Genomic DNA, 24,812 nt, shown 5'->3' on the forward strand with positions numbered 1-24,812 from the left:
AAGTGCTCAATAAATGTTTTTTTATTGCACTTGTCTTCTCACCGCCTCTTTGATGACTCCTGGGCAGTGAGGGACAGGATTGCCCACTGAATGACCCTGGAGGCTCCATCTGGGTTGGCAGGCAGCAACCATCTGGGACCAGTGGCTCCCTCTCCTTGAGCAGGAGGAGCTGTACAGGACTGCAGCCTCTCTAAGGGCACTGGGCGCTAGTAGCTGACATTCCAAGAGAGCTCTCCTGAACAGCTGGCTCCTGAGTCTGGATTATTTATAAGGCAAGCTCTCATGCTTGCTCCATGAAAGGGTAGGGATCCCTTCCTGGAACACCACCGCGCTGTGCCCTGGCTTCTTGAATGCTTCTTGGTGGAAGGGATGAAAAGGTGGGATCACGTATCTCATCTTGTTGGCTATGACTTTCTTGTGAAGCCTGCTCTGTGCCCACGATGTGTGTCATGGTGTTACCTTCACCTGCCTCCCCACACCCTTCTCTGAACTGTCTCACTCCTCACCTTTATTCTCTGAGAGCATGGCCCCCAGGGCGAGTCCTCTGGGATGCTCACCCCTCCAGGATTTAGTCTGCTCCCGGGGTTTCAAATGTCACCCTTGTGCTGAGGACTCTTGTCCAGGCCATGTCCTCAAGTTCCAGGCCTGGCTGAACATTGTCACTTGGACCTGGCATCTTAAACCTTCAAAATGTTCAAAACTGAACTGATTTTTAGATTTTCTTCTTCCTTCATGAAAACAAACAAAAATAAACGAAAAAGACCTTAACCCTCGTAGGCTCATTAATTTGGTAACTTGTGCTGCCATTTATCTTGTCACCCTGGCCCAAAATCTTAAGGTTCCTCCCTAGACACCTCCCCCATGGACAGGCATTAGGCACAGGTATCCGAGTCACACCGCATTGCCCCCTGCCTTCGTCCTCACTCAGTGCCTCTTCCACACCAGGATCGGCATTCTGATCTCCTTCTCCTCCATTCCACCTGAATACTCTGTCCAGTTAATTTCCTCCCCTGCTCAAACACCGTCAATGCCTCCTTATTACCTAAATATGTCAGAACCCTTCGCTCTGGCATCCGAGGCTCTCCACAGAACTGTCCATTTCTAGATTCAGTTGCTGCTGCTCCACTGTCTACACTCTGAGCCCAGTCAACTGAGGAGCTCGTGCTTCCTTCCACTTTTTACACTCCTTACACTCCACGGTGCTGCCTATACTGTCTCCTCCCCTTCAAACACCCTCCCGAACCACCTCCACCCGTCACAATCCCACACATTACCCAGCTCATCTCAGATGCCCCCCTCTCTCTTTTGAAGCCTTCCTGTGAGCCTGTCGCCACTCACACTTTGAGAGCAGAGCTGTGTCCTGGTTCATGCACTTGTTATTTTGCATTGTATTATCATCACACAAACACCTGTCTAATTCTCCTCCCAATTAGCATATATACTCTTGAGGTCAAGAGCCATTGGTTAGAAGCAGTTTGCACAAGGTGGTATTGCATTGGCCCTCCGGACTTGTCTATTGACTGAAATGAGCAGGGGTTGATTTGCCTGGAGAAAAGAAGGCTCAGAAGACAGGGGACTGGCTTCATGGGCCTGTAGGGCTGTCTACCGTGGACATTCAGCACGGCCCCAGGAGGACAGAGCTCAGACCAACATCTCTGCCTCCTGGGGGTATCCTGGCTCCTTGCACAGTGAGAGCTATCTCTGGGGAGTGTGAGCTCTCTAGCACCCATCCAAGGTAATTCAACACTTCCTTGCTTTGGCTCTCTTCTCCCCCTTTAGCACTCTGGCTATTTGAGCTCTAGGCTCATACAGAGAGATGCTGTGCAGCTTTCAGAAAAGAACATGTTGGGCATTTGCTGCCATCTAGTGAAGGAAGCATGGCTCAGCCTCTTGCAGAAGCCAGAGGGAGGGATCCTGTGCTCTCCCCAGGAGCTGGCTCCAGGAATCCAGCACTGGCGAAAGGGGACCATGTGGGGGTGATCAGGTGTGTATGAGAAGGGCAGAAGCTATTGCACAGAACAGATTATATTCAAGCCCGTAAACTGTAATCTGGAATAGACAAGACCATGTCCTTCCAGATCCTCCCTTACCTCCAGCCAGGGGATATCCCTAGTGGAATCAGGGCCAGCCATCTTTTCCAGAAAACTTGGTAGGGATCCGTAAAACACCCAGAGTTCATAATCGGAGGCATCTTTTAGAGAAGACACAGGTAATCCCCAGGGCCTCAAGCAGAACTGGCCATGGCTTTAGAACTGGTGATTTCCACAAGGCTCCTGCAGCCCTATATGGGAGCCCTGTGGCCCTGTCTCAAAAGTGCCCTTGTTCTGGCCACTCCCCTGTCTCAGCATGGCACAGAGGCTCAGGCTCCACCTGCTGAGTGACAGCACACTCACCGGACTATTGTGAGGTACGGATGAGATTATGCGTGGCAAACACTTAGCCAGTGCCTGACACACAGCAAATGCTAAGTAAAAATTAGATATTGATAATAATTAGATAATGATATTACTACTTTTTGCCAATGCTCCAGAGCACAAGGCTGCCTACAAAACTCAGGCCCTGGACACGAATACATTGAGTCATGGTTAGATCTTGTGCACATTGTAAATAAGCACCCCCTCCGTGCACCACAGCATCTGGCATTGGCCTTACCTCCACTGGACAGTGAGGGGCAGAGCAGAGGCTCAGGCCTCAGACTCCAGGCTGCTGACAGACACATCAGCTCCTCCAGTCTGTCTGAGATACAGGATTCCAGTACTATTTCTGCAGGGTTCTCCTCCAAGCCTAGATTATCACAGTGTAGTTCTTTGCCCCCAGTCCAGCTAACGTCTTGTTTGGCCTCTGGGCATCTCCAGTTTTTAGGAAGGTCCTGGGCTACTCCTGGGGCCAGGCCCTTCTGATCGACCTGGTTGTTCTCTGGGCTGTGTTTGATGCAGACATTCAGCCAGAACTGAATGTAGGGCTCATCAAATGCCTGAGGTCACCGGCTAACCAGTATGTCTTATGGCTCCCCCGCCCTGGGGTCCAGGTGTTGTTAAAGGGTTGCTCTCTCCATCCAAGTTGCGCATTGCAGATATTTTAACCAGAGGCAAGTGAGACTGTCTTACTGGTTCCAGCCAGTGGTGTGCTGAGCCAGCTTTGGGCAGCTCACGAGAACTGATTGTGGATGTCTCTTCCCAACTCTATGTTCAGAAACATGTTGGTAGCTTGAAATCAGTCATGATGGGAGTATTCACCACAGAAATCAGTAAATGCTACAAATCATGGCTTTTTTTTCCTGAAGAGCAATTGTTATACACTTTTCAGCATACCACTGGCTCCGGCCTTTAATTGCAAGCAAAGTACCACATTTAAACCACTACTCACACAACCACCAAACAAGAGTATTTTTAGTGTACTGTCTGAATGAAATGCAAACTGAAAGTCTCATTTATTTATTTTTTCCCCGAAAATATATAACAGATTGCAGCTGGTGAAAGATACGGTGGTAACTGACAAGTCATGATCATGCTGTTAGGTTTGAAATAAACCCCAAAAGTTTAATGCTGGTTAAAAAAAAAATCTGCAATAAGTGTTTATTGGCAGGTTTTGAATTTTCACTTAGCATGCAGAAGAGTTACGTGTGATAAGCCGTATATTTTATTGGGGAAAACATCAAACAAAGGTATTGGATACTGTACTTAAGAACATTTGGAAAAACACAATTTAAAATTTTAATGTTTTCTGTTTCTTATTCTTTTCTTTTGATATAATTTGAACTGTGCTTCAATCCTCACATTAGTGTCCCCTACAGCAGTGGTCCCCAACCTTTCTGGCACCAGGGACCAATTTTGCGGAAGACAGTTTTTCCACAGACTGGGTTGCGGAGGGGTGGCTCGGGCGGGACGCGAGTGACGTGGAGCGGCAGATGAAATCTTGGTGGCTCGCCCTCCGCTCACCTCCTGCTGTGCGGACCAGTTTCTGACAGGCCACGGACGGGTAGCGCGGTCCGCAGCCCGGGGGTTGGGGACCCCTGCTCTACAGCCCATTCTAGTGTCTTTTTCTTTGTTAAAACAGTACCGGTGGTTATAGTTGGGCAGCCTTATCTTGTATCTCTATAAGAACCATTTGAAGTGAACTCAGAAACACCATTTCTTTTAGCCCGAAAAAGAAAAATGGAATGGCTAGTTCAGTGAGTCCACTGCTTGTTCGCACACTGAGCTGTGGACCCCTTGGAGCTCAGAGGCTGGAGGCAAGGCTCTGAGGCTGTGAGGTAGGGGTGGAGGTGAGGGGCTCAGTCATAGTGGACCTTGCCCTCGGCCACCCCAGAGCTGGACAAGTCTCCATTGCAGAGTGTCTGGAGGGGTGAATGAGGCCTGTCTTCCAAGGTACACTTGGTCTTCATCATGTACTTTCGAAAGGCCTTTTGAATAACAGCAGCACATCTTTCCTCTTCCTTCCTCTTGGTGGTGGTGACTATGGGTTCATATAACTTCTTGAAAGGGTTGGCTTCCATGAACTTCTCCTCCATCACTGCTTTCATGCTATCCAGGCCACTGGACTCACCAAGTACCCTAGCGGTGAAAGCGAACAGAATATCCAGGCAATGAAGGCGATCTCCGCTCACCATGGGCAAGTCCATGACTAAAAATTGGTATTTATTTGGCTTTGCCACACGCAGAGGCTCAGGAAGGGCATCGGCAAAGTCAGAAAGAGCAGAATATCTGATAAACTGTGTTGCTTCTGGGTCAAACTTTTCCCAGACTTCGTAGAATATTTCAAAGTCATCTTCACTCAAAGGGTCCTCGCTTTCTTCAGTGGCTATATTGAAGTTTTCTAAAATCACAGCAATATACATGTTGACCACGATGAGAAAGGAGATGATGATATAACTGACGAAGTAGGTTATGGCTATGGCAGAGAGGTGACAGTTCTCTAACTTGGGGTTACATGAGTCTTTTGATTGCAACATGGGGCTGAGGAGGGCATCCCAGCCTGCTGACGTGGTTATCTGGAAGAGGCAGAGCATGCTGCCTTTGAAAGTTTTGAAGTTGAATATGTCATCAATTCCAGACTCTTCCTTCACTTTGCAAAAACAGTTCATACCAAAAATGGCATAAATAAACATAACCAGAAAGAGTAGAAGACCAATATTGAATAGAGAGGGAAGAGACATCATCAGCGCGAAAAGGAGAGTTCTGATTCCTCGTGCTGCCCGAACAAGTCTCAGGATTCGGCCAATCCGAGCCAAGCGGACAATTCTGAAGAGTGTTGGAGGGAAAGGAATGTGTGCCTGGGTTTTCAAGGCAGAAACCATTGTACCTTAAGAGAAGGAGAAGGGTCAATCAATTTCCAGCAGGCAGAGTGACATAGCCTCTCTCTCTTGCCTTGAATCTGAGTGGGACCACCTTTTTATCATTACTTCTTAATTTATGTACAAAATTAAGATTTTTTTACCTATATCAGGGAAAATATATATCTGTGCCTTAAGCTGGAGAATAATTTCCAAGGTTCGTACAGTTTTAGATGGGACTTTAGATGGGATAGGACATCTAAAATACTGAAGACCCCCAAGGAAAAGAAATAAAATGCTGTTTATGACAGGTTATTTTGTTAGTTATCGTATGAACTTGAAGTACATTATCTATGTTGGGCATTTAAAGTTATTCATGGGGTAACAAATATAAGTTTTCCATATTTATTGTATATATAGAATGGAAAACAAACTACGGATGGAGTTATTTAGATTAGAATGCAAGGAGAAATTTCTGCTACTGAAGGTCAGCTTGAGCCTAAGCTATCGGTGGAAGTTGTACGACCCCAGCCCCAAAACTTCTTAAACAAACAGGTTCTTATTATAGAGGAATTTGAACACAGCCTGCCACAGGTGAGGACAGGGCTAGAGAAAGAGGGTGGTGTTGGGATGTTCATTTTTGGGCTAAAGCTGCCATGGATCTTTCATCTTTGTCAGTATGCTCATTCCAAGTTCTTCTGGAAGATCTAATTCAAAAAGCTGAAGGGACTAAATTGGAGACAGTTTCTCTGATGTTGTAGATACACCAGAAATGGCATCTCAAGCAAAGGTTTCTGCAGACTGCTAAATATTTGGCCTAAAATGTCGCCCTGTTTTCTCATTGCCTGCTCTGTAATCAAGTGATACAAGAATTTAAAACAACTCACATTTTGGCCCAAATATTATAGAATGGCTGGAATATGCTTGCCTTGTATAGACATGGCCTTGTTCTTGCTCTGGGGATCCTCTAAGGTCATTAGGGGTGATGGGTGGCCAACACTACCTGCCATCACCTAACGACTAAAGAGAACTAGTTGGTGATATACTTCACTGACTGCCTAATTGTATCAAGGAAGTTTAATTCATATGCTAATTAGGCAGGCAACTCTGGTGAGATGTGAAATTGACTACAAACCAATTCAGCAGCAACTGGAGGAGGTCCCTCCTTTAAGGCCCACCTCCTCCGTGAATATTTCTTTGAGTAATCAAGCCCACAGTAATCTGTCTTTTCTCTGAGCTCAGTTCTTTTGTGTACCATGTGATTTGGGGTTCAATCAATTACTCTTTTTCTGATCCCTTAAGGTGGTAGGTCTTAATACCTCAATTGGATTGTAAACCCCATAGAGAGAATCACTTTGACTCACACTCATTTTGTATTTCTCTAAAAGCTCAGGAGAGAGCGTGAGAAAATGCAGAGGCTAAGGATTGGATGGCAGATCAACTGGCAAAAGCACAGAATATGCTGCCCACATTGGTGAGTAGGACTTGGCTCAATGTGTGGATCTTCTCATCCATTGGAACAAGTTGCTATACAGTGCTATGCAGTGTAGCTGCAATCGCTTAGCAGTTGTTCATAGGACAGAAGTCAGAGATATTTCCATGAACTCTACAGTGCCTGGCACTGCCTGGAAGAAGGTCAGTAAAGAGTGAAATGAATGAGCTGCTCTCTGCATATTGGAGGAAAAGTGCTCACAGGGCTGCCCCAGACTCATCCTATCATCATTTTCTAACTTTACTGCTGCTGTCGATTTCATCAGGAAATGACTAATAATGCTTGGAATTGACTAATAATGATTAACAGTCTATGTAACCGTAACCATGTGGAAAGATCTATTACTAAACCTTATCTACATGAGCTTTATGGCTTAGAAACCAGAACAGACTATGAACTGTACCATTCATTTTCTTGGTCTCTGAAACATCTGCATTGCTGCTGTGGTGATAGGAACCAAAATATTTTGATCCAGCATATCTGCTTAATGCATCCTTTCTGAGATAGCACAAAAACTTCCACTTGTGAAATCAGTTTTCATTGTCTTCATTGCTCTTTGAACTATGAGAAGAGCCCCTGGGCAGTTTTACACAATCATAAAAAGTCAAATTATCAGTTTAGTTAAAAGCAGACTTAAAAAACCCAGAGTAAAATCTTATAGCTTAGTCATGAAGAATTTAATTTCAAAGTTGATGTATGTGTGTGTGTGTGTGTGTGTGTGTGTGTGTGTGTGTGTATGTTTTATAAAAAGGTATATGGCAATAACCCTCTTTTTTCCCTATTCTTCTTCCATAAATCTTATAGTTAATTTCTGCCTGCGGTTAAGAAAAATATGCTGATTACAGAGTGAGGCTGGTTGGTGAATGGGATCCGAGCACTGAGACAAGTGTAGTTTCCACTGTGGTTTAAGTTAACATGAGATACAGAATAAAGATAAAGCATTACTTGTCCTTATGACACACTCTTGCAAGCCCCATCTAGGCTGGGCCATGGAGGCCCTGTATAAGGAGGAGGTAAGGGAAGGCCTGGCAATGTCACGGGGGCACAGTAATTGTGATCTGACATCAACATGGATTTTGAACTAGGGGAAAACATGGAAACTAAATGCCAAATCCTTAAAACAAGAAATGCTCTTTAGTTGCACAAGAAAGGTAGGACTTTGACTCAACTCCCTGGATAAAGCAGGTAGCCCCACAAAAACTTTTAAGTCATCTTAATTTTGTCTATCTCCGTTGAATAAATTATCCACATAATTATTTAACTCTATTTCAATTGTGTAGATAGTCAAGGGAATAGAAATTACTCTGTATCTCCTAGCAACTCCCCAAAGAGAATGGCATTAGTTCATCTGTCTATTTTTTCAGAAATCACATTAAGCTTAATTTTCTGCTTTGTGGATACTCTGGACATAATTCCAAATTCTTCCAAACTTATAAGATTTATAAGTTTACTTCTGGCTCTTAGATTAAAGTCCCTCTGGCGGCCAATTTTACTTACTGACAATAGAAATGACCACGATCACACAATCAAATAAATTCCAGCCACTGATGAAGTAGTATTGCCTCAATGCAAAGATTTTGATGAGACACTCAATTGTAAAGACGACCACAAAGGCCAGGTTGAGACGCTCAAGGAAGAGTTCCATGGCTTTGGACTGGCCATATGATTCAGCCATCATGCTAACCATGTTGAGGAAAATGAGGATGATGATGATGATGTCAAAGACCTGGTGTGTAACTAGGTCAAAAACAAGACCCTGGCATTTGTTCTGAGGAAAACAAACAAAAAAAAGGAATCATAGATCATTTTGAGTTGTAGGAATGAAATCACATACATTAAAAGGCACATACAGCAGCATTTGTCCTCTCTTACAATTAAAGCAGTTTCTTGGAAAATGCACAGACCTTTTTTAAAGGGCAAGAAATTCTTCTATAGATATTTTTTCATTTAATTTCATTCAATTTAATTAGATAACTGATTTTAAGTTGTAGGCTTATAGCTTTAATTCCATTTTGAAACCAAATAAGTAAATTAATTAAATTTTTAGTAACAACATAACTTTGATGTGGTGAAATAAAATAGCTCATGTTGGATTTAATCATTTAAAAAATGAAGTTCGGTCTCTATATTTCACCTGCTTCTGTATTTTGACTTCAATAATACTAATGCAGAGAATACTTGCTCACATAATTATGTTGGACAAAAGAGAGTTAACATCTCCAAGGCTCCATTTGTCAGTTCAGAATAATCAGACCTTATACTTAACCAAAACTCTGTATTCAAGCAATTCTTGAATGCCAATTTTCTAATTCTTGTTCACTTAAAGATAAGGCTAGATAAATGGGATTCTGATCCAATGATTACTAAAAATGGAAACAGAAAAACTGATTATTTCACATTATTACTGATGGTGAACTTGCATATTGGTTTGTACATGGATGGCCTGCTCCAAAGTAAGAATGTGCTGATTGCTCTGGTACAGGTTCGAACTCAAGTTTGCACGTCTAATCTACCATGTGCAGTGAAATGACTCAATTATTCCACTATTTTCTTTAATTTAACATCTATAACGCACCACTTTGTTCTTTACTTAAGTGGAAACTGTTCTTAAACACAAACTCAGACACTGATATTGTATGGCATACTTGGCTATACACTGGTTGTTTTACATTATATGTATATATTAGATTATTTCATATTACATATCATCTAATCAAAGTATACATATAGTATTCTATTTGGAAACCTCATAGACCCCCTAAGAATTCATCTTTATAACCCCAGGCATCTGTTAAGGTAATCCAGGCAAGAGATGATGTTGGTCTGTGGTGGTAACAGTGGAGAAAGACATGAGCATTTAGGTTTAAGAACTAATATGGAAGTAGAAGTAGCAGGAGTCAGAGAATGTTTGAATGGAGTAGGTTATGGGAAAGTTAAGGCTGAGGCTATAATTTCTGCTTGGTGGAGCATTCAATCAACCAGAGAACAGGGGATGAGGAGTTCTGGGGGGAGATGATGAATGTGTCCTGAGCACATGGAGTTTGAGGTGCCAGAGGGGCATCCAAGGGACATGGGCAGGTAGAGGTATGGGTCTGGAGCTCAGGCAGAGAGCTGGAATGCAGATGTGGAGTACAACAGCACCAGTACTGATACGAACTAAAACCAAGAGAATGAATGATATCACTCAGGGAGAGCAAGGGCAATGAGAAGAAAGAGGGTCGGGACAGCAGTGGTAGGATACTACCCGTAAGTTGGTGTCTTTCAAACTTTGCTCCACGAGCCCTAAAGCTTTTATCAAGGAGTCTGGAGAAGAAACTTGAAAGTCAAGTGCATTTCCTATGTGAGAACGCATCCGGGAAGTCAGAAAGGACCTGGAGAAAAGATACTTTTAAGGGTGCTCTCCAGGGAAGCAGAACGAGGGCTGAGAATAAATGTAAGGAATGGTAAGCATTGGCCTTACAGTTCAACTCTAATATTTAGAAAATGGAGATTAAAAGTATAAGCTACCAAGCGTGGTAGATATTCAAAACACATTCTATGTCATTTTAAGATGTACAGGGACTCCTATACCTCAGGATAATTTTTAACCCCAGTAATGAAGCTACCTTGTGGGGGTGCCTCAGGTAGAATCAGAAATGATTCCAGATTTCTTGCTCTTACTGATAGAAAGAATATCCATCAATTCTCAGGTTAAAACAGCTGTATTTTCCCCTCTATGCAATTGCTATTCCTTTGTTCCAAAGGCCAAAAGATAATATGTAGACTTTAGAGATTAAAAAAAAAATCTGTGGGGCTTCCCTGGTGGCGCAGTGGTTAAGAATCCGCCTGCCAATGCAGGAGACACGGGTTCGAGCCCTGGTCCGGGAAGATCCCAGATGCTACGGGGCAACTAATCCCGTGTGCCACAACTACTGAGCCGGCGCTCTAGAGCCCGCGAGCCACAACTACTGAAGCCCGTGTGCCACAACTACTGAAGCCTGCGCACCTAGAGCCCGTGCTCCACAACAAGAGAAGCCACCGCAATGAGAAGCTTGCACACTACAACGAAGAGTAGCCCCTGCTCGTCACAACCAGAGAAAAGCCCGCGTGCAGCAACGAAGACCCAAAAGCAGCCAAAAATAAATAAATAAATAAATTAATTAATTAATTAAAAATATTAAATTAAAAAAAAATCTGTGGGGAGGTAAAGTTGTGAGTTAAGGGCTAACAGCTGATTTGAAGTCTTAGCTCAAACTCAGGGACACCAGGGGATATGCTTTTGGGTTTATCTCATGCAAAACTGCTCTCCGGAATACAGAGGTTAAGATAAATGTTCGGCATTAACTGGTGAGTTGTACTTGGTTGTCGGAATCACTCATTGTGAAATCTTGATTGGTGAGCCATGCAGGAAGGGCTTTGGGATAGCACCTACTCCCCGATAAGCCATGCAACAAACAAGTTATAAAAGATAGTTAAGGAATGGAGGTGGCAGCTTCCCTTTGTTAAAGCAGTCCGTGCCCACTTCAAGCTCATCTCTTGCATCCTAGCATGTCCAGTGCAGTGGAGAGGCTTAGAAGCTGCATCCATGCCACTGCAACTTCTGTTCGGCTGTGTGCTGCACTGCTGGCTTCATATCCTTCATGAAATAAACTGGTAAGTATGTGTCTCATGAGTCTTTTAGTTAATTCCAAATCTGGGACCAACTGGTACTGAGTCAGTTGTTGCATAGCGTGCACATGTAAATAAAAATTGTCTGTCTTTTTTGTTGGCTCAAGTTCAAATAAGAACTTCAAAGTGAAATTAGTACTAGAAAGTGAGTTTGGTACTTAAAAGCTAGATCTGACTTAGGTAAAATGAAGTTCCACATACTGTCGTCAGATGATAATTTCCCAAATATATTGATAGTTTTGTCATTAACCCTTTTGTAAAAATTCTTCATTGTATAAATTCTAAATACTTGGTCCTGACATTTGTAGACATTTTTAGTGCAACACAAATGTTTAATCCTAGTGGGATGGATTTTGTGTGTGCCCGAAAACATGTTCCTCTATTCAACAAATAATTACTGAGAACACACTTTACTCTGTTCTGATTGCTGGGAATAGCAGGAAATTAAACATACCTTTGATAATTTGTGGTCTCACGTTTGAATGAAAATCTCCAAATCCTCTACATGTATCAGATATCAAGCCCCTCTTCCATACTGCTTTCCCAGACTTTTCGGCCCCACTGATCCTCCCTGTCTTGAAAGCCTTCAAACTCACTTGTCAGAGCTACCAGCTGTGCCTGTTGTATTACTTTAAAATCTAATGCTCTCAAATTCCAGCTCCTCAATTAGACTGTAAGCACAGAGCAGTCCTGTTAGCATCTCGTAAGGCAGGATTCAGCAAAATATGGCCCATCACTTGCTTTAGTGTAGCCTGTGAGCTCAGAATAGGTTTTACTCAGGATGACTTTTGGGATAAAAACGCAAAAGAATAAAATTTTGACACACGAAAACTATATGAAATTCAAATGTTGGTGTTTATAAATCAAGTTAGACTGGAACACAGCCAAGCACATTTGTTCTATATCGCCGATGGCTGCTTTTGTGCTACAACATCAAAGCTGAGTAGTAGCAGCAGAGACCACATGGCCTGCAAAGCTTAAAATATTTACTGTCTGACCTTTTACAGAAAAAGTGTGCACGCTCCTGATATAGAAAGTTTATCAAAAATACTTGTGAAGTGGAAGTGAGTATGCATGACCTCAACTTCACACCAGAAAAAGTTGGTAAAAGATATTATAAATACATTTTCAATTGGCCAAGAGTAAATTAAAACTAACTGCTAAGTTCACATCATTGCAATGAGTATATACTAAGCAGCTATTGTGTGCTCACTAAAAGGTAAATTAAAGTTGTTGCCCAAGCCCTTACTATTGAATTTGAATGTCTAATCTTCCGAAGGACTTGAGCCATACATCAGTGTACCTGGGTTCATACTGACTTCTTAGGTAAAGTCTATAAACGTAAAAATTAAAGGAGAATGGCACTGCAGATATCTGAGTTCCTCATAACCACTTAATGCATCTATGTGTTTAGAATCAATCAAGTGCTCTCACCAGAGGCCTTGGGATGGGCCTTTGAGGTTTTTTGGATCCTAATTTTTTCATTGCATTATAGTATTTCTTCTGTTCTTCTGTCAGAAAGATGTCTTGGCCACCTAAGTATATGGAGAAGATGAGAGCTGATTATCATTAATGGATTTTTGGAAACAAGTTCTGAATTTTCAGAAATAGTTTTAAAGTTATATTACATTTCTATCAACAATTCCTAAAATTCCAATGGGAAGCAGAAAGAGACTCTGAGGGAGGGCTGAAAGGAAATAGGGTTTAAATTAAGGAAGAAGGGAAAAATGTTACTTTTATCGGTTACATTTCTCTTTTTATAATATAAACAAAGATTACAAATTCTTTGCAAACATCCAAAGAATCTTTAAAAAAACTGAATATATTTCAAGTTGTGTAAATCAAACCACAGTGAAACAAAAATAGAAATTATTAACAAAAATTTAAACAAAAAATCCTACAAAGTGACAATTAAAATTCTCCTAAATATGTGAATGCATATATCACTACTAATAAAATTTCAAAAAAATCTGTCCAGAGCCATTCTCAGAAAAAAAAAAAAAAATTAGAGAGCTTTAAATGTTTTTACTACTGAGGAAGAAAGAACAGAAAAATGAAGTAGGATTTTCATTTCTGGAAATTGGAGTTTGGGGAGTGGTAAAACATCCAGAAATGTGGGATAAAATGGAACAGAATTCCTTTAAAAGACATAGCTGACATAAAAAGAAACAAAATTCAGTTATCTGTAGTGAGGTGGATGGACCTAGAGTCTGTCATACAAAGTGAAGTAAGTCAGAAAGAGAAAAACAAATATTGTATGCTAACACATATATATATGGAATCTAAAAAAAAAAAAAAAAACCGGTTCTGAAGAACCGAGGGGCAGGACAGAAATAAAGACACAGACAAAGAGAATGGACTTGAGGACACGGGGAGGGGGAAGGGTAAGCTGGGACGAAGTGAGAGAGTAGCACTGACATATATACACTACCAAATGTAAAATAGATAGCTAGTGGGAAGCAGCCGCATAGCACTGGGAGATCAGCTCGGCGCTTTGTGACCACCTAGAGGGGTGGGATAGGGAGGGTGCGAGGGAAACGCAAGAGGGAGGGGTATGGGTATAGATGTATACGTACAGCTGATTCACTTTGTTATACAGCAGAAACTAACACAAAATGTAAAGCAATTATACTCCAATAAAGATGTTTAAAAAAAAAAGACATAGCTGAACCTGCACAAAAGTAAGGAACATCTCTATCATCTGAAAATCAAGAGAGATCAAAAAGAAAGAGTAGTAAATTAGTCCTGAAGCCGTGGCTGGCCTAACAGCATTTGCTAATCTCTGTAAAAACAAGAATCTTGGGATTTAATAACTACAAGGCGGTCATGGGGAGAAGGCAGTGGGGTTAAGCCAAGGACCCTGTGTGAATCTGGAACTCTCCAAGTGCTGCCATTAAAGGGTGAAGAAGAAAACCAAACCTGTCTGTTGGCAGTGGAAGACAACCAGAACACTGTCTCAGTCTGTACTATGGGTAAAAACCCAGTCTTCCCTGATAATTTGTGAATCCAAGCCTGCCTTGATGAGGGTGTGGGGTTTGAATTTACACCACCAGTATGGACCAAAAATATACAGCCCTAGGACAGTATTTTCAACAAATGGTGCTAGGAAAACTGGATATCAACATGCAAAAGAATGAAGCTGAATCAGTGCCTAACATCATATAAAAAAATTAACTCAAAATGGATCAAAGACATAAATGTAAGATCTAGAACAATAAAACTCTCAGAAGAAAACATAGAACAAAAGCTTCACAACACTGGATTTGACAGTGATCTCTTGGATATGACACAAAAGGCAAAAGGAAAAATAGACAAATTGGACTTCATAATAACTTAAAAATTTTGTGCATCCAAGACACTATCAATGAAGTAAAAAGGCAACCCACACAATGGGGAAAATATTTGCAAATCGTGTATCTGATAAGAAATTAATATCCAGAATATATAGAGGACACCGAAAATGTAACAACAGAAGGACAAACAACCTGATTCAAAAACAAGTAAAGGGCTTGAACAGACATTTCTTTAAAGAAGATATATGAATGGCCAATAAGCACATGAAAAAAATGTTCAGTGTCACTAATCATTAGGGAAACGCAAATCAAAACCAAAATGAGATACCACCTCACATCCATTAGAATGGCTACTATTGAAAAAACAGAAACAAGTACTGGTGAGAATGTAGAGAAATTAGAACCTTCGTATACTGTACATATTACCATATGATCCAGCAATTCCACTTCTAGGTATAGACCTAAAAGAATCAAAAGCAGGGTCTCAAAGAGATATTTGCACACCTATGTTCATAAGAGCTTTATTCACAATAGCTAAAATGTGGAAGCAACCCAACTGTCCATCAACAGATGGATGAAAGAGCAAAACATGGTATATACATAGCCTTAAATAGGAAGGAAATTCTGCAATATGCTACAACATGCATGAACCTTAAGGACATTATGCTTAATGAAGTAAGCCAGTCACAAAAAGACAAACACTATACGATTCCACTTACATGAGATACTGAGAATAGTCAAAATCACGGAGACAGAAAGTAGAATGGTAGCCACCAGGGGCTGGGGGCGAGCATGGGGAGTTATTGTTTAATGCATGTAGAGTTTCAGTTTTACAAGATGAAGAGTTACAGAGATGGATGGTGATGATGGTTGCACAACATTATGAATGTAATTAATACCACTGAATGTACACTAAAAATGGATAAGATGATAAATTTTATGTTATGAGTGTTTTGCACAGTAAAAAAAAAAAAAAAATTGAAAAAAAGAAACAGCCCTAGAAGTTAACCAGGTTTTTTCAGGATGACTGGCAGACACAAGTGTCTTCAATAATCTTATGCATCATGATAGTATTAATACTATTATTATGAGACTGTCCTATGTGTGTGTTGTGAGATAAATAAAATGAGTAGTTATGGAAAATTTTAAAGTATCATATTTTGTATCCATGAGAACCAGTTTTCTCAGTGTGGAAAAGAGGAGATATAGATGTACTGGTTAAGTGAAAACCTTGTAGTCCTGAATTTGAATGATGAGTATTCATACTTCCACATATATATTTCCTTGTAGTCCTAAATTTGAAGTAGCTCTGTCCACTGAAAAAGTCTCAAAATAATCACAATAAGCATTCCAGACTGTCTTGGAACACCACCTCCCAGCACTCCTTAGAGAAATGGCTGATTCCAGATCTGGGCCAGGAAGGGTACAAACAAGGCCTAGAACATATTGTCATTCCAGAGAGCAAGGAACTCATCCAATGGGAGGACCTTATTTGAATCTTAATTTGAAAAGAAACAAACTTTAATATCAATCAGTCAATCAATGAAAGAATGGATACATATTTTAAGAAAATAAAAGACTGGAGGAAATTTGAACACTGACTGGGTTTTTGATGAGTTTAAAGAAGTCATATTAAACTTTTTAGATTTGATAATGGAATTGTAGTTATGTTTAAAAAGAGATATGTTCTGAAATATCAGTGAATGAAATAATAGGATATCTGTGATTTGCTCTATAAAAAATCTGGTGGGAGGATTGGGTAAGGGCATAGATGGCGTAAGGATGTTCTTAAATCAATAAATGTTGTGCCGGGTGATGGATATTTTAGGTTCACTCTACTATACTCTTGTGCATGTTTGAAATTTTCTGAAATAAAAAGTAAAACAAAACAGAACAAAAATGCTTTGGACTAATCAAAACAGTGATTTCAAATGTAAGCTTAAATCTAAAATCACAAGGCCTGACATTCAAATTGTAGGTATTGATTGCAATCAAGCTGCATATTACAGAGGTGACACCACATAGTACACTCCTGAATAACAGCAGCCATATAGTTGCCTGGGACTGTGAATGATTCTCCCAGCAGACACTAAGAAAGCTCAACAGTATCAGGATACATTTTGGATGAATTAAAAAAGTTCAACAGAAAAATAAAAGAGAGCCACAAAACAATTAGGAAAACCAAAGGTGAATATTTTGTTACCTGATTTTAGGATTGAGAAATGCCTTCAGTATATAAATGCAAGAAAAGAAGCCAAAAAGGACAAGATTGAGAGTTTGACTTCATAAATATGCTAAATGTCTACAAGTTAAAACTGTCATTACAAAAATGTAAGAAGCAAGTCACAAATTGGAGTTACTATATAAAAACATAAGAAAAAGATGATAATGTCAATTTTAAGAAGAGACAAAGACAGTAAACAGATAACTCAAGGAAGAAATACTTATGGCCATCAACCTGTGAAAAAGTGTATAACTTCATAAATGGTCAAATGAATGAATGTAAAACTATGAGATAACACTTTTACCCATCGTGCTGGAAAAGATAATTAAAAATTACAAAAGTCAGAATGATTAGAACAGAGTAAACAGGCATCTTCATATCTTACAAAAGGATGGGACCCAGCACAGCATTTCTGAAAGGTAATTTGACAATATATCTTTAATGCCTTAAATTCTAGGAACTTATCCTTAGGAAATAATCAGAGATACACAGAGAGAATTTTAAGAATGTTCATGATTATTTTAGAGGAGCAAGAAATTTGGAAATGACCCCTAAATGTCCTTACAAAGGGGAGTGATTAGAAGAAATTATGATCTATCCATAATATGGGATGAAATTCAGCCCTGAAAATTCTTATAACAAAGATGATCTCATGACATGAACTCATAACTAATGGAGAGGATAGTTAAAAATATTATGCAATCTCAACGGTGTAAAAGAAATACTTATTTAGTTAAAAAGTAACAGGAAGGGCTTCCCTAGTGGCACAGTGGTTAAGAATCCGCCTGCCAATGCAGGGGACACGGGTTCGAGCCCTGGTCCGGGAAGATCCCACATGCCGCGGAGCAACTAAGCCCGTGCGCCACAACTACTGAGCCTGCGCTCTAGAGCCTGCGAGCCACAGCTACAGAAGCCTGCACACCTAGAGCCCGTGCTCCGCAACAAGAGAAGCCAGTGCAATGAGAAACCTGCGCAGCGCAACGAAGAGCAGACCCCACTCTCCGCAAGTAGAGAAAACCTGTGAGCAGCAACAAAGACCCAATGCAGCCAAAAATAAATAAATAAAATAAATTTAAAAAAAAAAAAAAAAAAGTAACAGGAAAAGATGGTACCAAAATGATGAGGCTTAATCTAAAATGGTTATTATTTGGCGGTCATCTTATGGGTGATTTAAATATTCTTTTTCTCTTCCTTTTTTTCCACATTTACTACGATGCTCCTATAGATTGTAGAATCAGAAAAATAAATATCTGTTGTTACAATGCATGGGGAGAAAAACTACCTAAAAAAGTCTGCCTCTTCCCCAACCATCTTCTTTCCAAGTAAGTTCAGTAAATCTGCTGAGATTTGGGTGTTGAGAGGCAAGACACAAGTTTACTGAAAAAGGAGCGTTTACAGATTTTCCTGTACTTACAATGGTGTTACATCCTGATAAACCCATTGTAAGCTGAAAATATTGTAAGTTGAAATGCATTTAATACACTTAACCTACTGAACATCATAGCTTAGCCTTGCCTACCTTAAACATGTTCAGAACACTTACTTTAGCTTATAGTTGGGCAAAATCATGTAACACAAACCCTATTTTATAATAAAGTGTTGAATACCTCATGTAATTTATTGAATACTGTACTGAAAGTGAAAAACAGAATGGTTGTATGGGTACAGAATGTTGCAAGTATATATCGATTGTTTACCCTCAGTGAGTGCGTGGCTGACTGGGAGCTGTGGCTGCTGCTACCCAGTGTCACAAGAGAGTATTGTACTGCGTATCTCCAGCCCAGGAAAAGATCACAATTCAAAATCTGAAGTAAAGTTTCTACTCAATGCGTATCACTTTTGCATCATCATAAAGCTAAAGACGTGTAAGTTGAACCATCCTAAGTCGGGAATCGTTTGTACTCTTTTTATCCTGGATAACAAGGTACGCTTGAAAGGTTACTAAAATATGACATAAATACTAATCCTGGCAATTATTTTTCTATTAGAGTTCAACAATGTCCTTTGTTTAAGAGGGTAGAGTGGAGAATAAAAACAATGATTTAATAAAAGCCAGCTGTTTTAGTTCCTTTTCAGCCATATCCTCAAGACTCTTCTCCAGGAGGCTCCCTCTTTGTTCTCATGCAGATGATAAAGGCTGCTTTGCACAACAATTTAGAACAGATTTATGCTCCATTCAAGCTCTTTGGAGAAGAGAGGTAAAAATACCAAATCAGGACAACCCCCATACTTATCTTTTTCTGCTGTTGGTTGAAGTTGTCAATAATAACACCAATAAAGAGATTCAGAGTGAAGAATGAGCCAAAGATGATAAAAACTACGAAGTAAACATACATTAATGAGTTCTCCTCAAACCTTGGCTGTTGTCCTTCCTGTTAGGGATTTTTTAAATGAGAGAAGAAAACAATTACTGGAGAAAAACATGAGCCATCTTAACTGCCTGGTAGCAGCAGCATTAACCACTCAGCCTCCTCCAGTCAGCCGTGGCCCTGCAGGGAGCCCCTCTCTCCTCTTTCAGCTTCCCCCAGCGCAGCTTGAGTGGTACCATACAGTGGGGAGGGGGTGTGGTGGGGGATTAGGCTTTTTATTCTAAGCAATGGAGAATCATTGAAGGGTTGTGAGGGAGGAAAGTGGCATGATCATATGTGCCCTTTGAAAATGTCTCTAGGATGTCCATATGGACACATAATTGGAGGGAGCCAGATTGGAGATATCCACCAGAGAAGGGACATGTTCACTTCAGGAGACTGACTACCAACCCTTGTTGAAAGGCTATATCCTTCAAACAGAGCTCACTACTGTATTTAGTCTGTGCTTGCATCCTGTCACTCTTGATTTCCTAGTGCCTGGCATAGCTTGTGACATGTAAGTTCTCCACACACATTGAATCAGTGGATGAATGATCAAGCTCTAGAATGGACAAGAATGGACTATAATCAAGCTCCCCTAGCTTAAGGCATGACCAAAAGTGTGCAAGATCTTCACATGGTCATTGGTTTTATTCATTTTGGGGATAGGTGGCAGGAGCATCTCTGTTTTCTTTTCCCTGATCACATTCAAAGATAGAGATGAATGTTGATAGCTCTGTTATGTGTTGAATGTACTCATGACACTTGTTTTTCAAAACCCACCATACAGACTAGTGTATTAGAGGTAAATATTTGAAACAATTATTTTTCTCTTTTGCCTTGAAGAGTACCTGACCTTAGTGCCAGTTGGCTGGAAGCATCTACTTGTTTGAATTAAGGATAGGCATTAGTCTAGAAACAATGTAATGGAAAGAAGAATTAATATTCAGTATCTGACATTGAAAACAAGATTATGCAGCAGGCTAATCATCTTGCAAAAGGAGGTTCAGACAGAAAGAGGAACAGAGAAAGGATCACCTCACTTGTACCCAGGGAATTGTCAGAAAGAGAAACAGAGAAAGAGAGAACATCAGAGCTGTGAGATGTGTGTCCTGATTTTCCCTTCTTTGGGTTTGGAGAGGGGGCTTGGGGCCCAGTAAATCGAGGGGAACATGGAGAGCAAAGAATGTGTGTTCTGGTTCAACCTTGGTATTTTTCAAAGAGAAAACTACAGCTGGGAAGGCCTGGGATACGTTGGGCAGGCAGGATGATTTAAGAGACTGGAGTAGCATAATTGGGCAGACAGCAGTCTCTTGAACCTTCTTTAGTTCTCGTGGCTTGGACGTGGGGTTGACAGCCATATGCCTGCCATTGTGGGCTTCATAGTAAGGGATGGGAGTAGACTGCTGAGCCAGGAGACCATATGAAGGATATGGCAGAGAGTCAGTGTTTGAGGCTAGGAGGAGTTGAAGGAGGAGAAAGGCCCATGGTTTCACCAGTTGCAGCTTCAATATTTGAGAACAGTAGGATGCTCTGTGACTACACAGACAAAGGCCATTATACTAGCACACACCAGTTAGGATATCCCAGGACCACATCAGGACAGGCACACCTCCACACACCCCCACCCACCCATCATTCACTCAAGGAACATATATAAGAAACATACTTCTTCTGTCATACATAAGATCTCCTCCCTATCCCCTAGCTCCACCTCAAGGCAGATGGATGTCTAAGGTAAACTGAGGTGAAGTTCATATATTCATACAGACAAAAAAATAAGCACATTAATATTTTTAAATATTTCCTTTGTTATAAATTGCCTCTACTACTACTATAACACTATTCATATCACCTCTACTGCTACTACCAGCTGTACTGAACATCTACTATGTGCCAGGCATCAACTCTGTATACTCTCAAACAATAACACATATGTGTGTGATGGTAGGAAAAAATAAACAATGCTGATTCCATTCTTGATTCAACCATTTGCTCTCACTATGACTTTGGGCAACACTCTTCCTTTCTATTCCTCAATTTTCCCAACTGGGACATAGAAATGGACTAGATTGCTGAGTACTCTTCTAACCTTGGGAATCCATGATCACTTTTTATTTAACTATAATTTGACAGTTGGCAATTACTAGAAATCCCCTTATTCTCTGGGGAACCTGGAGCCATTGGAGGGTCTCTTGCTCAGACCTAGTCCAATCTTAAGGTTCTCTCTCCCACAGTCAAGAGAAGGTACCCTTTGAAATTTGGCTTCTGCCTTTCCACTCACTTGAAGAAGAGGTGAGAGAGGAAAATCAAGGCATCCTGTGATTCTGTTGCTTCTGGCTCCACCTCCTACATGAGTGGTCAGTATGGAGAAAGAGGACTTGACTTTGTAGCATGCTAGGATGTAATACTCATAGGAGGATGAATAAGAATCCTTTTAATCCCTGTTTCATAGTGTTTGTCCTAATGAAAACAAGGCAAAGAATCCTGGCCACTGGAATTATGATGCAGGAAGTTCTGGGCTGTCCATGTAGTCATGATATTCCTGATTTGATCCTAGCACTCTAGAACATGGTAGAACACAAGCTCACCCCTCTGGAATCAACAGCTGCATACATAATATCCATCCAGCCCTTAAATGTTGCCTGCAATGAAAGCAGAGAAACATGAACGTAATTATAGACTTGCCATCAACAGACAAGTGCCATACAAAAGCCAGCAAGTCCAGTGGGCACATGTACATAAGACGATGTCCCACCCTTCCAGGACAGAATGTCCACATAAAAGAACAGCAGAAGGAAATTCAAGGATAGATGTCTTGGATTTTTTTTTCTTCATTTTCACAAGACAAAAAGTTTAAAAACAAGAGAAAATTTCTGCCTTAAAAATTGCTAAAGAAGCTATGAACCAATTGCTGCAAAGAGCCTGATTAAGGCTCTTTCCTGATTCCACATCTGTTTGCACTATCTGTCCAAAACCTTGCAACCACGATTCGACCTGGGACTGACTTCCCACAGGGAACTGTTACTAATGGAGTGGCTTAGCATCTGAGGCTCTACGTCTCTCTGGCTGGAGCTCAGGAGAGCAAGGCACCATTTAGGACAGACTGAGAAGTCCAGACCCTTATGGGACATCGCCTGGAGGTTGAGGCTCAGTAGAAAATAAGGTTGGAGATGCTCGGTGGGGAACAATTCCAGAGGGCATTAGCTCCCATGTGAGAAACTGGGATTTGATTCTCTTATCTCAATATAGTCACTGTATTTTTATTAGCTGAGAAATGGTTTATGATTATTTTAAGGTTTCTTTCCCCAGAGTGAAAAATAAACCCACAGTGCTTACCACTTGCAGCAGCGCGAGGTAAGCCATTCCCACATTGTCAAAGTTGACTTTCAGGGTGAACCAGGAGAAATTTCCACTTTCACATTGACTCCGGTTTGCAACAATGTTGTAATTTATAACTGAGTTTCCATCTGTCACATTAACACATCTTCCAAATTTTCCAGAAAACAAACTTACTCCCAGGATACAAAATATGAGCCAGAAAATGAGGCAGACAAGCAAAACGTTCAGAATGGCAGGTATGGCACCTATGAGAGCATTAACTACCACCTTAAGGAAGCAAAACAGAAGAAAAATATAATAGACGTGCGAGACTCAACAAGCTCTTGATCTTCCCAGGATGAGTCTAACGTGTGGGGCTGGATTTCTTGGAGCTCCGTCTTTACATTCCAGCCCCGAACCCCCACCCCACGGCAAGCCCTGCTCTCAGCTCCATACATAATGGGTCCTTTCTGTTGCCACAGGATCACTTGAGAAGTGTCCTTTGATGATGGTGTTACAGACTTATGGGACACCTACCCTAGGATTGAAGAGAAGCCAGAGCCCATCTCGGCTGTCACAGAAGCACTTTTAGGTGAAGACTATATCTTAGACTTTTCTCCATCTCTGAAATTCTAAGCAGTGGGCTGGATGGGAAGGAGTCCAGGAAAAGCTTGGCAATTTAAGGGAAGCCCAGCCCAAGAAGAGCAGTTGGCTTCTCTGCCTTTCCCTGCTGGCTGACTTTCCTCCCATCCATCTGAAGAACATACCTTCATTCCTTCAAACTGGGACAGCGCTCGCAGAGGCCTCAGCGCTCGCAGAATCCGGAAGGACTTCAAGACCTTTAAGTCGATGAGACTGGTCACAGAGACCTGGTGGGAAAAGAAGCCACAGGTAGTACACCTGACTTGGTGCCCAGAGAACCCAGTGGGGATTAAGAGCTGTCTTTCTGAGAGGCAAACTCATTGTGCCCACAGTGGATTATCCAAACACAGAAACCAGCCAGACCCTGCTGGAAGGGGAGGGCAGGTGAGAGGTTATTTTCCTCCTTGCCTGGCAAAGCTACAGCCCATATGGGTGAGAACAATGCATTTACATGATTTGTTTGATGAAAGACAAAGAAAAGCTGAGACATTGTTGTGAATTAAAGGAAACCAAAGAGACATGACAATGATAAGTCATGTGAGATCCTGAGTTTGATCCTGGATTGCGGTGGGGGTAAAGGTGATGGTGTGTGGGTAGGGTGAATTAGCCATAAAGAACCTTGTGACAATTGAGAAAATTTGAAAATGGATGTGGGTTTTAGTATTGGATCATGTTAAATTCCTAACCTTGATAACTGTATTGTGACTGTGTGAGATAATATCCTTGTTCTTAGGAAATACACACTGAAATGTTGAGGGCTAATGGAGTGTGATGCCTGCAACTTAATCTCAAGCAGTTTAGGGGGAAAAAAATAGAAAAAATGATAAGGCAGATGGGCTGCAATGTTAATAATTGGTGAATCTGGGGGAAGAGTATAAGGGATTCTTTACACTACTTCTTGCAATTTTTCCATATGTTTGAAAAGATATCAAAATCAAGTTATGAAGAAATAATTCTTTGTTTGCTAATATTTCCCTTCATTCAAATAGCTCCCTTTTGGAGAATTAAATTCAATTTTCTCTCCTAACATACTTCTTCCCAATGGGACAGGACTGAGGATTGGAAAACTCCGTAAATACACTAACTTAAAACTCAACAAACATGCTGAGCTTAAGTTGAAGGCCACTATTTGCAGATCTTCAGCCATTCTTATTGATTATGCAGACCCTTCAGAGGCTCAGCTTAGAAGGGGAGTGGCTCAGCATGACAGGAAGTGAATTATCCTGTCAATCTCATTATAAAAGTAAAATATTTGCAAATTGAGAGAAATTGAGTGAATATGACAGAATAACCAGATTTTAAAATTTGTAATCAACTTTAAAAAATCACCACCAATTCAAAATGTGTTTATTTATAATGGTTTTTTCAAGTAGGTTTTTTTGTTCTTTTGTTTGTGACAGCATTGCCTGTTGGGAGACCTATTTAATCAGCTCTTCCACAAATACACCTACTTTGTTCCTAGCCAGAGGGAAAAGGATGGCAAAGCTTAGCAGTTCTGGTTTTACTAAATGACAGTTACCATGGGTGGGAAAGATGTTCCTAGAGGGGCATTGTACACCCTTTCGCCTGGAAC

The 24,812-nt window shown here is 40.9% G+C and overlaps 1 protein-coding gene across 2 annotated transcripts in view; it reads right to left on the minus strand.

Moving 5' to 3' along the window:
- Nucleotides 1-3,452: 3,452 nt before the first annotated feature.
- Nucleotides 3,453-24,812, minus strand: part of SCN11A (sodium voltage-gated channel alpha subunit 11) — a 128,143-nt gene continuing 106,783 nt past the window's right edge. For both annotated transcript variants that reach the window (XM_057555251.1, XM_057555252.1), the window contains 7 exons: nt 23,365-23,466; nt 22,616-22,885; nt 21,868-21,921; nt 19,163-19,300; nt 12,846-12,950; nt 8,262-8,532; nt 3,453-5,301 (listed from right to left, as the gene is read on the minus strand). In XM_057555251.1, coding sequence (XP_057411234.1) covers nt 4,274-5,301; nt 8,262-8,532; nt 12,846-12,950; nt 19,163-19,300; nt 21,868-21,921; nt 22,616-22,885; nt 23,365-23,466 — 1,968 coding nt within the window. In that variant the 3' untranslated portion in view covers nt 3,453-4,273. The remainder of the gene's footprint in view (nt 5,302-8,261; nt 8,533-12,845; nt 12,951-19,162; nt 19,301-21,867; nt 21,922-22,615; nt 22,886-23,364; nt 23,467-24,812) is intronic.

This window comes from Balaenoptera acutorostrata, chromosome 10 (genome assembly GCF_949987535.1).
Source record: "Balaenoptera acutorostrata chromosome 10, mBalAcu1.1, whole genome shotgun sequence".
In the NCBI taxonomy this organism is placed as follows: domain Eukaryota; kingdom Metazoa; phylum Chordata; class Mammalia; order Artiodactyla; family Balaenopteridae; genus Balaenoptera; species Balaenoptera acutorostrata.